Source organism: Antennarius striatus, chromosome 3 (genome assembly GCF_040054535.1).
Source record: "Antennarius striatus isolate MH-2024 chromosome 3, ASM4005453v1, whole genome shotgun sequence".
Lineage (NCBI taxonomy): Eukaryota > Metazoa > Chordata > Actinopteri > Lophiiformes > Antennariidae > Antennarius > Antennarius striatus.
In genome coordinates this window covers 18091291-18106146 of record NC_090778.1, presented here as the reverse complement: position 1 = coordinate 18106146, position 14856 = coordinate 18091291, and the positions used below count along the sequence as shown (strand labels likewise).

The 14856-nt window shown below is 40.9% G+C and overlaps 1 protein-coding gene across 2 annotated transcripts in view; it reads right to left on the bottom strand.

Annotated features, from left to right (window-relative positions):
- unc5ca (unc-5 netrin receptor Ca) overlaps nt 1-14856 on the bottom strand; it is a 220692-nt gene that overhangs the window by 12391 nt on the left and 193445 nt on the right. For both annotated transcript variants that reach the window (XR_011035077.1, XM_068311709.1), the window contains exons 10-15: nt 13746-13963; nt 12128-12263; nt 11346-11433; nt 8629-8797; nt 2636-2869; nt 281-430 (exon numbers count right to left, since the gene is read on the bottom strand). Coding sequence is in view for 1 of the 2 variants with exons in the window: in XM_068311709.1 (XP_068167810.1) it covers nt 281-430; nt 2636-2869; nt 8629-8797; nt 11346-11433; nt 12128-12263; nt 13746-13963 (995 nt within the window). In the remaining variant the exon portion in view is untranslated. The remainder of the gene's footprint in view (nt 1-280; nt 431-2635; nt 2870-8628; nt 8798-11345; nt 11434-12127; nt 12264-13745; nt 13964-14856) is intronic.

Sequence of the window (14856 nt, the reverse complement as noted above, 5' to 3'; positions counted from 1 at the left end):
AGCTGATTAGCGATATGACAGGTCCTTGTTCCCCTTATCACAGAACATAACCAACAACCAATGGATATGACATCTTCATAACACTGTAGTTTAAACTAAATGGAGCTCAATTTGTAAACCTTTAGATGGATTGTTAACAATTTTGAGGCTTTTGGGGCCAAAATAATTCTCAGATATTGTGAATTTGTGGTGAATGGGAGCAGAAGCAAAACTGATTATATTTTTGGTAAGAGTCTCAGGTACCTTGTAAAATGTCTAAGTATATAAAGAACCGTCTCACCTGATACTTTGCAATAAGTTTGCTCTTCCAGTGTGTGTGTGGCACATCATGGATAGACAGTCTCAGGTTGTGTGTGCTGTCTTTAAAGCTCAGGGTCTTTGGCTCATCCAAAAGTTTCCCTCCCATCTGAGTCTCCATCTGAAGAACCTCCTACGCAAAACCCAGGACAAAATAAACAATTGATACTTTGAACTTCCTCCTCATTTTCCTTAATAATGCAGACAAAATCCTTCACAACTTAAGTTTTCATTATATCATTGAAAATCTCAGTGGTAGCATTCCCTGGTTTAAAGTGAAGCATTTCTCTTCTTTTTCTTCTTCTCCTTTCGGCTTTTCCCTTCAGGGGTCGCCACAGTGAATCAGTGCCTCCGTCTAACCCTGTCTTCTGCATCCTCTTCTCTCACACCAACTACCTTCATGTCCTCTTTCACTACATCCATAAACCTCCTCTTTGGTCCACTATTATAATTTCTCCTAATACAATGAACTCAAAGGACAGATTAAGATGCTCAATAAAATCCTTGATTAATTACCCACCACCAGTCAAAGTGGTGCACTTATGAACCACAGCAAATGAAGTGTGTCTTTAACATTTGACAGTAAAATTCCATTACTTGTATTTAATTTAGTATATCCCTTAAATTCATCATATTAGACTGCTTGTAAAACATATAATCCATTTGACACCTTTGTTCTTTCTGTAAACCGGAGCTCATTTGACTTTGTTATGTTGCACTTCATAATATTAATACATCATACATGAAGTCCTGTGGGATTTCTATTTATTCTTCTCATATTGACGTCTGTATACCAGCAAAGCCCACAGTGCAGCTTCTATGTATATGTATATATATATGTATATATGTATATGTATATATGTGTGTGTGTGTGTATATATATATATATATATATATATATATATATATATATATATACACACACACACACACACACACACACACACACACACACACACACACACACACACACACACACACACACACACACACACACACACACACACACACACATGAAAATAAATAATAAATTTATAAACTTTATGACTCATAAAGAAAGAAACAGACAAACAAATATCCAACTGTCAAGCATTAATATCAACGCGTCTTGGACGTGGCGCTGTTGTACGTCAGAAAATAGCCAGTTTTAACTCCGTCCATTCTGTGTGTACATATAGACTTGGGTCACGCACACTAACGTCACAGTGGATTTCGTCGCAGGGAGATGCCCCCTGGGTAGAAAAAGTTTGCTTACAGTGTCCACACGACAACGCAAAGCACAAACCCGGCATTTCTCAAAAAACTTAACTTTGGCCAGCCTTTTCTCCTTGTTATCTGCTTGTTGTGCGGACGAAAGTTGTAACCGCAACAAAAAGCCTCGCTGGCCGATGCTTTACGCCATATCGTTCACGTGATTCCTTTTGGCAGATGCGCTGTGATTGGTTGGGCGCTGTGATGGACAACTACTGGGTGGAGTTAAAAAGCCTGACAATGTGAGGTTTTCAAGTGAGCTTATTCAGATACATAGGTGGGTAGATATGTGCCCTGCAGACATGCACCAGCACAAGAGAAGGTAAACACACATACTGACTGTATTTACAGCCTCTTAAAGTAAAGACATATTGAAAACAAATTAAACACACATAAGAAGTTATTTTTTGATGGAGAAATATCTTAAGACTATGAGTTAAGATGCCTCCAACAACCTTTTCAAAATAATCAGTTCCTCCTTATTATCTTCCTACACAGCAGCTCTACTGTAGATATTCAGCAGAGACGTCCCCTTTGAAACAACAAACGCTCAATTATACAGCACAAAGTCTCATTTAAAAAAAAAATACCCATGAACTTTGTTTTCAAACTGCAATCACTTGTTTGAAATGGTAAATCTGTGCATGGCTGTATGCCACAGTGACACTTGACTTATCGTTGCATGCATAAATTACCAATGTTAATCTCCAGTATCAGATGGTCCGTCCAGTTGAATTTGCTTAAATTCTAAAGCGCCAGTTTTTGACATTGCCTGACCTATTTTGTTTTCTGCTTCTCCGCAGAAAAGCAGTAAAAGGCTTAAGGTAAGAAAAAAAAACTTGAGGTAAGAAAAAAGCATGTCTATTCAGCTATATCTTATTTCAAATGCAACTGACTATGGAGAGAAAGAAAACAACAAAGCACTCAGCCTACATCGTCACACAACTCTTCTCTGCCTTCACTGTTAATAAAGACACTAGGAAAACACACCCAGGCTAATTCAATAGCAAAAAAATAAAATCTCCAGAAGTAGGGCAGCTTAACACAGAAATAATTGGATTTGAATCCCTTCATCTCAAAACTTTACCTTTAGTGCATCCTGAGTGTCATCCAGACAATAGACTCTGATGTGATAGTCCAAAGTCGTGCAGCAGACGGGTCCAAAAACAGCCAGTTTGAGCCTCTTGGCAGCTGCCTTGCAGATTGACTGGCCCACCAGGCAGTAAGTCCCCAGTGTCTCTGTTAAGATGTGACATGCCTCCAAGTCCATCTGTACGTAGCAGGGGGTGGTGAAGTTTTCTTCTCCCACAACAACCACATCCTGTAAAAATAATATCCACAAACACAAGCACATGCATTTTTAGCTTTCTGGGGTGTTGTGTTGGTTCTGTGAAAACTGGCTGAAGGATACTGTCGCTGAGTTTACTACACCAGCCTTTTCTCACCCCATCTTAACATAGATATGGTTCTTTATTAATAAATAGGTCTTTATCAAATTACAGCTAAAGCAAGTAGCCTGGCCATCTTTCAATCATTTTCTGTTGGCAAATTCTGTCAACATTTCTTTGATGTGATCCACCTTATCCAAAGGTTCATGGGCAAAATTGCCTTCAATTCCAGGAAGGCTTTCTTTCTGAAACTTCTAATAGGTTTCATCAATATTAAGAATCTGAAAGAAACTGTGTGGAAATATTTTGTTCAGTATTAATAGCAAAGGTGTTGTTCACCTTATACAATTTTAATATGTTTTTTATTCGAGAAATTATGTACATTAAGCTGCATTCTGTCTGTCAACATAACATCTTCTTCTCCTTTCGGCTTTTCCCTTCAGGGGTCCCCACAGCGAATCAGTTGCTTCCATCTGACCATATCTTCTGCATCCTCTTCTCTCACACCAACTACCTTCATGTCCTCTTTCGCTACATCCATAAACCTCCTCTTTGGTCTTCCTCTAGGCCTCCTGCCTGGCAGTTCAAAACTCAGCATCCCACCAATATATTCACTATCTCTCCTCTGGACATGTCCAAACCATTTCAGTCTGGCCTCTCTGACTTTATCTCCAAAACCTCTAACATGTGCTGTCCCTCTGATGTACTCATTCCTGATCCTATCCTTCCTGGTCACTCCCAAAGAGAACCTCAATATCTCTGCGACCTCCAGCTCTGTCTCCTGTCTTTTCCTCAGTGACACTGTCTCTAGACCAAACATCATCGCTGGTCTCACCACAGTTTTGTACACCTTTCCTTTCATTCTTGCTGAAACTCTGCTATCACACATCACACTTTTCTCCCCCCATTCCATCCTGCCTGTACACGCTTCTTCACCTCTTTTCCACATTGCTCTTGACCCTTAGTACTTAAAATCCTCCCTTTCTTGATCTCTTCTCCCTGTAACTTCACTCTTCCACTTGGGTCCCTCTCATTCACACACATGTACTCTGTCTTACTGCGGCTAACCTCCATTCCTATCCTTTCCAGGACAAACCTCCACCTCTCTAGCTTCTCCTCCACCTGTTCCCTGCTCTCACTACAGATCACAACGTCATCTGCAAACATCATAGTCCATGGAGATTCCTGTCTAACCTCGTCTGTCAGCCTGTCCATCACCATAGTGAACATGCAGGGGGTCAGAACTGATCCCTGATGCAGTCCCACCTCCACCTTGAACTCCTCTGTCACACCTGCAGCACACCCCACCACCGTCTTACAGTCCTCATACATGTCCTGCACCGTTCTAACATACTTCTCTGCTACTCCAAACTTTCTCATATAATACCCCAGTTCCTCTCTGGGCACCCTGTCATAAGCTTTCTCCAGATCTACAAAAACACAATGCAGCTTCCTCTGGCCTTCTCTGTACTTCTCTATCAACATCCTCAAAGCAAATACTGCATCTGTAGTACTCTTTTTTTGGCATGAAACCATACTGCTGCTCAGCAATGCTCACTTCTGCCCTTAGGCTAGCTTCAACTACTCTTTCTCATAACGTCATTGTATGGCTCATTGGGTTTATTCCTCCGTAGTTGCCACAACTTTGCACATCTCCCTTGTTCTAAAAATGGGCACCAGCACACTTCTCCTCCATTCCTCAGGCATGTTCTCACGATCTAAGATCTTGTTGAACAACCCAGTCAGAAACTCTACTGCCACCTCTCCTTGACACTTCCATACCTCCACAGGTATATCATCAGGACCGAGTGCATTTCCACTCTTCATCCTCTTCAATACCCTCCTCCTTCATCCTGACTAATCTTTGCTACTTCCTGGTCCACAACATTCACCTCTTCTAGTCTTTGTTCTCTCATTTTCGTCATTTCATCAACTCTTTATAGTACTCTTTCCACCTTCCCATCACACTACTGGCACCTGTCAATACACTTCCATCCCTATCCTAAATCACCCTAACCTGCTGCACGTCCTTCCCATCTCTGTCTCTCTGTCTTGCCAACCTGTATAGATCAGTCTCTCCCTTTTTACTGTCAACCCTCGCATACAAGTAATCATAAGACCCTTTTTTGGCCTTTTCTACATTTACTTTCACCTTACGCTGCATCTCCCTGTACTCCTGTCTACTCTCCTCAGTCCTCTCAGTGTCCTACTTCTTAGCTAACTTCTTCCTCTGTATACACTCCTGTACCTCCTCATTTCACCACCAAGCCTCCTTATCTACTTTCCTTCCAGATGACACACCAAGTACTCTCCTACCTGTCTCCCTGATCACATTAGCTGTAGTTGTCCAGTCATCTGGAAGAACCTCCTGACGACCTAAAAGTCATGCAACACTCTTCCTTTTTCAGCTTCCAACATTTCGTCCTCTGCTCTGCCTTTGCTCTCTTCATTTTCCTCACACATCACCAGACTCATCTTACTCACCACCATCCTAGGCTGTTTGGCTACACTCTCGTCTACGACTAATTTGCAGTCCCTGATCTCCTTCAGATTACACCGTCCACACAAGATTTAATCTACCTGTGTACTCCTACCTCCATTCTTAGAAGTCACCCTATGTCCCCTCATCTTCTGGAAGAAAGTATTCACTATAGCCATTTCCATTCTTTTTGCAAAGTCAACCACCATCTGCATTCCTCTCCTGGATACCAAACATGCCAATCACCTCCTTATCACCTGTTTGCTGCACCAACATGTCCATTGAAGTCAGTACAAATGACAAGTCTCCCACTTCTAGGTATGCTCTGCATCACTTCATCAAAGTCCAACCAGAATTTCTCCTTCTCCTCCAGCTCACATCCTACCTGTGGAGCACACCTACTAACAACCTTAAATATCACACCTTCGATTTATAGCTTCAGACTCATCACTCTATCTGACACTCTTTTTACCTACAGGACATTCCTAACAAACTCCTCCTTCAAGATAACTACTCCATTTCTCATCATTTCTCATTTCTACACCATGATAGAACAACTTGAACCCAGCTCCTAAACTTCTAACATTGCTACCTTTCCACCTGGTCTCCTGGACACACAGTATGTCTGCCCTCCAACTCTGTATCATGTCAACCAACTCTCTACCTTTTCTTGTCATAGTTCCAACATTCAACATCCCTACTGTCAGTCCTATAATCTTGGTGTTCCTCTTCTCTCTCGTCCTATGAACACACTTTCCTCCTCTCCTGCTTTGACTAACAGTAGTCCTATTTCCACAGGCACCCTGTAGATGAACAGCACCGATGGCGGTCGTTGTTAACCTCGACCGTTCCCGTATGGAAGTCATAGAATTGATTAATAGAATTGATTTGCATATTTGATTTGGCAAAAGTTTTACGTTGAATGCCCTTTCTGACACAACCCTCTATTTATTTGGGCTCGGGATCGGCACAATAAGACGCTGACTTATGCCCTCTTGTGGCTACATTGTCTGTTAACATGACATTACTACATTTATGTTTGAACAAACCCTGAATGAGTTCTTACCTCCCACTCTCCCATGACCAGTTTGCAGCTGATGTTAAAAACTGGTCTTTTTTCAATGAGATACCAGTGTTGATTTGTATCAGAAATTGGTGAAAACAAATAGTGGTCCACACTGTAAATATCATAACTTGCATTTTTAAAAAGTAAGCCATGCATAACCGACCAAAGACTGACAAAATAACAAGCGGTTACACAAACCATCCCTTAATTTCTGACTAACAACATTTTGGATTCCTTTCCTCACCTGTTGAACAGAAATACAAATTCCTGTCTGACAATACATTCCAATTGTGAAGGACTGAAACAAATTAGAAGAATTATGACACCAGTTAGAAGCTGTATACAAAGTCCAACGCCATTTTTGTTTATTTGCTGGCTACTCCTCCTCATTCCTATGGAATTCTGCCACAGCCTCAAAATTACTGCAATTCCATATGGCTCTTTGGGTTGAGTGAGGATGCACATACTTGTTGTGTGTATCTCTGAAAAGATTTTAAATCTGTTGTGTATACACACATGTCCATGTGTAGGACTGCCAGTAATCATGTGTGCATGTCAATGGGCCCAAGCATGGATATTATTATAAATGCATGTGTGATGCCAGTAGTTTTCCATTGCAGTTAATGTGGAGTTGTGTTCCTGCAGACATGAGGCAAGTCAATAGGAAGAGGTTAGAAAGCAATAAGGCGTGAATCTCGTATTACCGGTAATCACAAACATGGTTGCTCCCCAATGATGTGAGGGGAATTCAATTACTTCACTCTTGCTGTTTTGGGAAAAAGTTTTTGAATGAAAATAGATGTTCTTCTGCAATTAATAAAACAAACCCACTTCCACTTTTCATTTTTTTTTTGGTGATGCTCACTCTGCATCCAAACCCTTCTATTTCTGTTTGTTTCACTCTCTCTCTCTCTCTCTCTCCCTCCCTCCCTCTCTCTGTCTCTCTCTCTCTCTCTCTCTCTCTCTCTCTCTCTCTCTCTCTCTCTCTCTCTCTCTCTCTCTCTCTCTCTCTCTCTCTCTCTCTCTCTCTCTCTCTCTCTCTCTTCCACCTCACACCCACCCACTCCCATAAACACACACACACACACACACACACACACACACACACACACACACACACACACACACACACACACACACACACACACACACACACACACACACACACACACAATCTTATGCATGGCTAATTGTGCAGAGACATTGTGTTGAGCTGTGATAAGCAACAGAAGAGAGCATACGGGGGTCTTGTAGACACAGTGATGCTGCGAGACAGCCTTATCACCCACACCCACACATAACGATACACACATGGGCACACACACACACACACACACACACACACACACACACACAAACACACACACACACTCACACACAGAGCAGCACACACATACGCTGTCGCGCACGAACAAGAGCAGATTGCTGAGGTAGAGACTTCCTGCTGAGAAACATGGGAGGAGCGAGAGCGAGAAGGGTAGAAAAAGGAAAGGATAGGAACATAAGAAGAAAGATGAGAGAAGAGGAGGATGACAGGAGCATAACAAATTGCTTCTGATAAGAGTTTTCAACCTCCTGCTTCTCTAATAGCTTGTAGGCACCATATATTTACTGGAATTTCCGTCTTATTTCCCTTCCTGCATTAGAGTAATGCAGGTTATTCTTCTGAGCAACTATGATAATGTATCAGTGGAAGCCTGTGTTAGGCGTTTGAGTCACAGTGTGGCATCCCTGGATAATTACTATTGGGCAGACAGTGCATGTACATTATATTTCGATTACTAAACTGTTCTATGTGTGCAGGTTTTTGTACGTCAATGCATTTTCTTCAAAACATGATGGTGGTGAGTTAATGGGGTTTTTTAAACTGGGGCTCCAGCTTCCTCCCACAGTTCCCATCTAATAAAGGTGAACTAGTGACTCCTAGTAAGACACGGATGTGACCGTGCTCGTCCTACATCACCTAAGATGGGCTACAATCCTCCCCCATAGAAAAAAGTGTTGGGGATGACTGACTGTTAATTAGCAACAAAGTGATAGTTGTTCTCTCCAGGGAACGAAACAATGAAATCCAAATCTTTGCACATGATACACTTCACTTAAAAACAGCCCACAGAAACACTTGAGATTCAGTGCTGAGTTCTTACCTCCCACTCTCCCATGGCCAGTTGGTTCTTCAGCTGTATGAGCCAGTCTTCCTGCACATCGTTAGCACAGTGGTGGATGGTGAGGATCACTGGTCTGGTTAGCAGAGCTCCAGGAGGTCCACAACTTACCACTGGGCTAAGCACTGTCTGAATGTCCTCTACTGGGGGTCTGGAAAAGACAGATAACGCTGAGGTGAAAATGATCCCTTTAGAAAAAAGCGACAGGAGGGCTGAACATTTGATTTAGTGTGAGCGTCCACTGAAGGAAGCTGTATTGATTTCAGTTCTTGTCAGTGTTATTCTGTCATAATGTTCATATATGTGGAAATACTAAGGTGGCATAATAAAGCAGAGAGGTGGACAGTTAGGTTGGAGTAGGAGGCTTGAGTAAATCAGGGAACAAAATAGAGCAGAGCAGCACAGATTCAATCAGAGGATGATTACTGGTGTCTACAGGGCTTCAGTTGGGCCTCAGTTAGAGTCACAGCTCATGGGCAGAAAACAAATGACTACTGGCCATCTGATTTATCAGGCTTATATGATTTGTACTGTAATTTAAGTGCTGGAAACTCAAGCACCTGCAACCTGATGTGTCTCCAACAACATAAATTAAGACTCTGTGGGTAATGTGAGAATTTTCATATCAAACCATGTATTAATTTTTCACAATTAGGTTGATTTAGTTAGTCAAATGAAAAGTGAAAGCACATCCTTCGACAATACATACATGTAAAAGTACATATGAAAATGAGTTATCCTGTGTGATTCATTATTCAGTCATTTTCCTGCATGTAAATAAAGATAACAATTGATTGGCTGGAGCCCACACCAAGAGAGATCAAATTTATAATTTTTTTTCCCTGTCCACCTTGCGTCAAGGTTAGAGTAAACCTCAGCTTTTTTTATTGATTAAGTTTGCTGGAGCTTATTATTGACTCATGAAGAGTTCACATGGGTAGGAGAAGCTGACATAATGACTTGAATATTGTATGGGTTGTCCTTTAGCTAAAGACACTGTAGTTGTATTTTAAATAACTGCTATGTATCTTTTATTATAAAAAAAATAAAGAATATAGATGTGGTTGAAAACTGGGATCCGAGACATATCTCAATGAGACAACCACAATAATTCAGTCTGGCCATTTGTAGCAGAGGAAAGTCAATATCAACCATGAATGGTGATTTTCATTGGCAAGTTATTGACTGAGATGAAGACAGAGGACAGGAAGAGGTTTAACCCTTGGACATCCTGTAACATCCTGCAGAGGGTGTAAGTCTGATTGACTACCATTGATCTAGCGATAATATATGTATGGGAGACTTGAACCAAGCTAACAAACAGTAACAAATTAATTGAATCTATATAATAGCAAGGGACAGCAGTGGCTCAGTAGTAGAGCGTGCAGTAGAGCGGGTTGTTGAGTGTTCTGAGATCAGGGGTTCGATTCCCACTCCTGCCCACAAAATAAAATAAAATAACACCTGTGCCTTCGCAGCACTGCCAAGGCACCATTGAGCAAGGCGCCATCCCCCTTAGAAGTTGCTCATCTGGGGAGCACCGAGCAGGAGCTACCAGCCACTCTACCTCCCTCTGAATGCGTACAGGCCCCTGTGTGTGTTTGTTTGTTCAGGGCCTGTACACACTAACATATGCACGTGATTTGATTGGACTAACTAGAATGTACCACTATTTTCCCTTTGGGAATTAATCGAGTATATACAAATAAATAAATAATACTGGATTAGATTTACACAGCACCTTTCTTGACACTCAACGTCACTTTCATATTGGATCCATTATTCATTTACTCCTCATTCATACCTGGTGATGGTAAGCTATGTGTGTAGCCATGGCTGCCCTGGGACAGACTGGCATGGCTGCCAATCACCGGAAGAATCACACACATTCACACACCAGCGAGTGCCTCACTGGAGGCAAGGAGGGTAAAGTGTCTTGCCCAGGGACGCAACGACAAATGACTCGGTGGGAGCGGGAATCTAACCGCCGATCTTGAATAATTTGACGACCCGCTCTACCACTAAGCCACTGCCACCCCTTATGTCTTACAGAGGCTGTTAAAAGTTTTTACCTGCATTATTCTAGAACACACAGACTGACTTGTCTCTTGTTGCGTACAGCTGTGAGAATACCTTTAACATCCAGAAGCAGCATCCTCCTTAAGCTGAATAATGCACAAACTGTTTATTGGACCTAAAGCCTTCCAAAGGAATCCTCCAAAGAAAACCGTTGACAGATTATTCAGTCTAAATAATACACAGCTTCTTAATGAACATGGGACAGACAGGCAGACAGACAGACAGATTGGCAGACAGACGGGCAGACAGACAGACAGGCAGGCAGATTGGTGGATGGATAGCTACATAATGATTTTAATCACCAATCTAACAAAGAAATCTGTGCCATCTACTGACCTTTGCTGAATGAATTACTAATAGAAGGTGTGCAAAGGTATATTATTAACATCTGTGACTCATTTCTTGCTGGGCTCTAGTTATGCTGTAAAATCTCACCACTACCATTCATACAGGTCTGAGAAGCCACTGCTCAGGAGAAAGATTTATAACAGGCAAGACAACCCCATAACAACAAACACAGGCATATAAACAGGCATACAGAAAAAAAACTGGGAAAACTGGGAACAAAACAGAAACCTTAAAGCAAAAAAGAAAGAAGGTAAAAGAGAAGGAAAGTTTACCTCAAGCTGTCCTTCCTGTGCACAGTCACATACATCTCATAGACCCTGCCCTGAGGAACAGCACCCGCTGGAACCAGCAAACTTACCCCTACAGGGGCAGCAACAAGCGAGGCAGAATTTATGGACAGTAAATAATGAGATCAATCAATGGAATCATTTAATTTATATGCACAACTGAATTATAGAATGTACAAGTATCCCTCCATGATTGCATTGATTTTAAAGGCAACACACAAACACTATTCTTAAAGGCATTTTGAAGTGTCATGCAACATTTTATTGCTTCTGAAAGCTGCTTCCTATTGACAGGCTACATTACTCATTAGTCTTGCCATCCCACTGCTCTTATTTCCTAAAGCAAGTTTTTTTTTTTTTAAAGTTTTTTAAAAAATCACTAAGCTGTGTTATGTTATCCATGCAGTTGGTACTGTACATTCTTATTTCATTTCTAGCAGCATCTAATGCAGTATAAGGTCAGTCAGTCATCTTCAGATTACCACCGTTGTATCCGCCGCAGCTGGTCACGGGGAGCCGGAGACTATCTCGGCGGCATAGGGCGTGAGGCGGGGGACACTCCAGGCACGACGCCAGTGCACCGTGGGCAGTATAAGGTGTTCTTATGTATTTAATATTACCCATTAAATTTTTTTTAAAAAGTCATCTGGTGTCTGAACTGTTTTTTTTTAATTGCATGAAAACCAAGAAAAACATACACCCTCTCTGAACGCTGTCAAAACATCCCAGCTTAGCAATTAGCAGTTAGTATTTATAATAATGTTTACCAGAATTGGGTACAATCAGATGTCCTCCCTGGTTATTGAAAGATCCATGAGCGGTACAAGAAGGGTCCCGTGTCCGAGCCAAGCTTTGATTACGAATGTTCATGGTGTCACTGTTATCCAGCAGAGATTGAGTTACCTTGGAATCAGAAGATGACAGTCAGATTAACAATAGCTTGGCAATCTTGAAATTAGTGCTCACTTTTTTTATAGTATAAACCGTCAATAATATGCAATATGGGTAAACTGGTGGCTTTAAATTGTCAATAGGTTTGTCAAGTTAGAGTTACTATAAAATGAATGGAAAAAAATTAATACATGAATATGAGTAAAAAGAAAATCTGTTGAGTGTGGCTTAAAGGTAAAACTAACACAGTTCATGTCAAGGCCTGTGATAAATCGTTCTAATGAAACCAACCAGCTATAGAGGTTAACAACAATTTCAGTGTACAAGGCCAGTCTCTGGTTGTATAGGAATAATTGCATTTTCTTCTTCTTCTTTTTTTTTTTGCCTGGGTAATTATAACATTTCTTCGTCCTCTGAATTCAACTGTATTTATCAAGATGGTTTCATTATGAACTAAACTGTGTTGAGCTGAAAACTTTTAAGAAGAGAACAGTTGTACAGTGAAACTGCCTGAGGTTAGGAATCAAATGCAGCCTGTATTTTCTTATCAAAACGTAATGCAAAATTTATTCATTCATTCATCGTACAAACCGTTTCATCTGCTGTAGCAGATAAAAGACTGACAGCCATGCACACTCACACTCACACAATACTGGCAATTTGGATCGGCCAATCAACTTGAAGCGCAAGTTTTTGGAGGTGGGAGGAAGCCGGATAAACCAGCAAGAACCCACGTGGACACGGGGACAACATGCAAACTTCACACAGTTTAGCTTGAAATCACATGAAGATGAAATGACTCTATGCTTAAATGTGTTAATATTTAAGCATTGAGATTATTTATTTACTTACTTACTTACTTACTTACTTACTTACTTACTTACTTACTTACTTACTTACTTACTTACTTACTTGCTTGCTTGCTTGCTTGCTTGCTTGCTTGCTTACTTACTTACTTACTTATTTATTTTTTATTATTTTATTTTTTTATTTATTTATGAGCTCGCTGAACTGCTGCCATCCCCTGGTCAGTTAGATAAGGTCAGTCATTAGTAGAGACAGAGGATCCAAAGGGCATAATTAAAAAATGTTCCTAATAACAAAACTAAATTAGAAACTGATCTGAAGAAGTTCAAGATAGTGAGTTTGGCTCTCTTGTTGCCTCAGGACAGGTATGGTAATGAAACCCAGTCGTTTCATCTGTATTTGTGACGAAAGACTCTGCTGCAGTATGCATGTCGTGTAGTTGAGAGAGCACTGGGAAGAAAGTGGGGCACTGAGACGCCTGTATACTAATGATGTTTGTTATATATTTATATGTCCGGGAATACCTAGCTTCTGCATTATACTGCTACTACCCTCCTTGCTACGGAAGAGAAACCTCAATTCATGTGAAAATATTCCTAAATCCTACTATTTTAAAGATAAAGCAAAATCAAAACAGTGAATGGATGATAACTACATTAGACTTTGTGTATGGAGTCCGGATATTACCTTAGGAGACAGTTTGGAAGCAAAGTCTCCCCCGAGGTCATCCTGAGGTGTGACAAGACCAGAGGAGTTGTACACCTTGATCTTCAAGTTGGGAAGGGGATCCAGGAGAGGTGAGTTGGTCATAGGGATTTTATCTGAGACATCATGGAGGGCATAAACTGGCCCACGATACATGGCGGCTGCATTTGTCAAATCAGGAGGAGCTGTCAGCAAATCGGCTAGATGGGTAGAGAGAGAAAAATTAGCATAAGAATCGTAAATAGTCTCAGAGAGAGTGGGCTCATGAAAGGTAATGGTAGGTACACTGCATCTTCCACAGCATAAAATCCAACAAATGGCTGTAGCACAGGAGAAAACTTGGGAACTTGTATATCAGTGAGCAGAAATGAGGCAAGTAAACATGAGCAGGCCAGGCTGCAGATAAGGTATCTGTGATGTACGACACACTGCAGGATACAGAGGCATGATATGGAACAAGGTCTATTTGTGACTGCTACAGATCTACAGACTTGAACAGACGTTATCACAAAACCTGAATAGACGAGTACAATAAATCCTATTCAAATCAAACATTCTCAAAATACCTCAGTGATTTCACTTTGTACCTTATAACAGAAGAGCAGAACTTCATTTCATATTTTTTAAGCTCTTCAAAACACTGCCAGTAAGTGTAACCTCATACATCAAATAAACCGTTGCAATGACCAAATTATATCACTGTCTGTTTCTGTCAATTTTTAAATTGATCAGTGTAACAGGATTCAAACTTGACTGACAAACACTTATGCACACCTGTAACCTGAGATGTGATAACATTTACCAACAATGACTGATGTATTGGGGTTCAGCATATTAGAATGCAACCTGCACGTGCAGTGTTCCAAAAATGCAGTCTCATAGCAGTTATGATGTAAGATACAATTTATTCAGAATATAAAAAAGAAATAAATATATTAAAATCCCATTATAGATTACGCTATTAAACACTGCAATTCAGGCTATGCACATTTTGCTGAACAGCAGGCGCTGTAGAAGAACCACACATTGAATTTGTCTTCATTTCATTTCATTTGGAATCACTAATGGATGCAAAACAAAGCTCTTCCCAGTG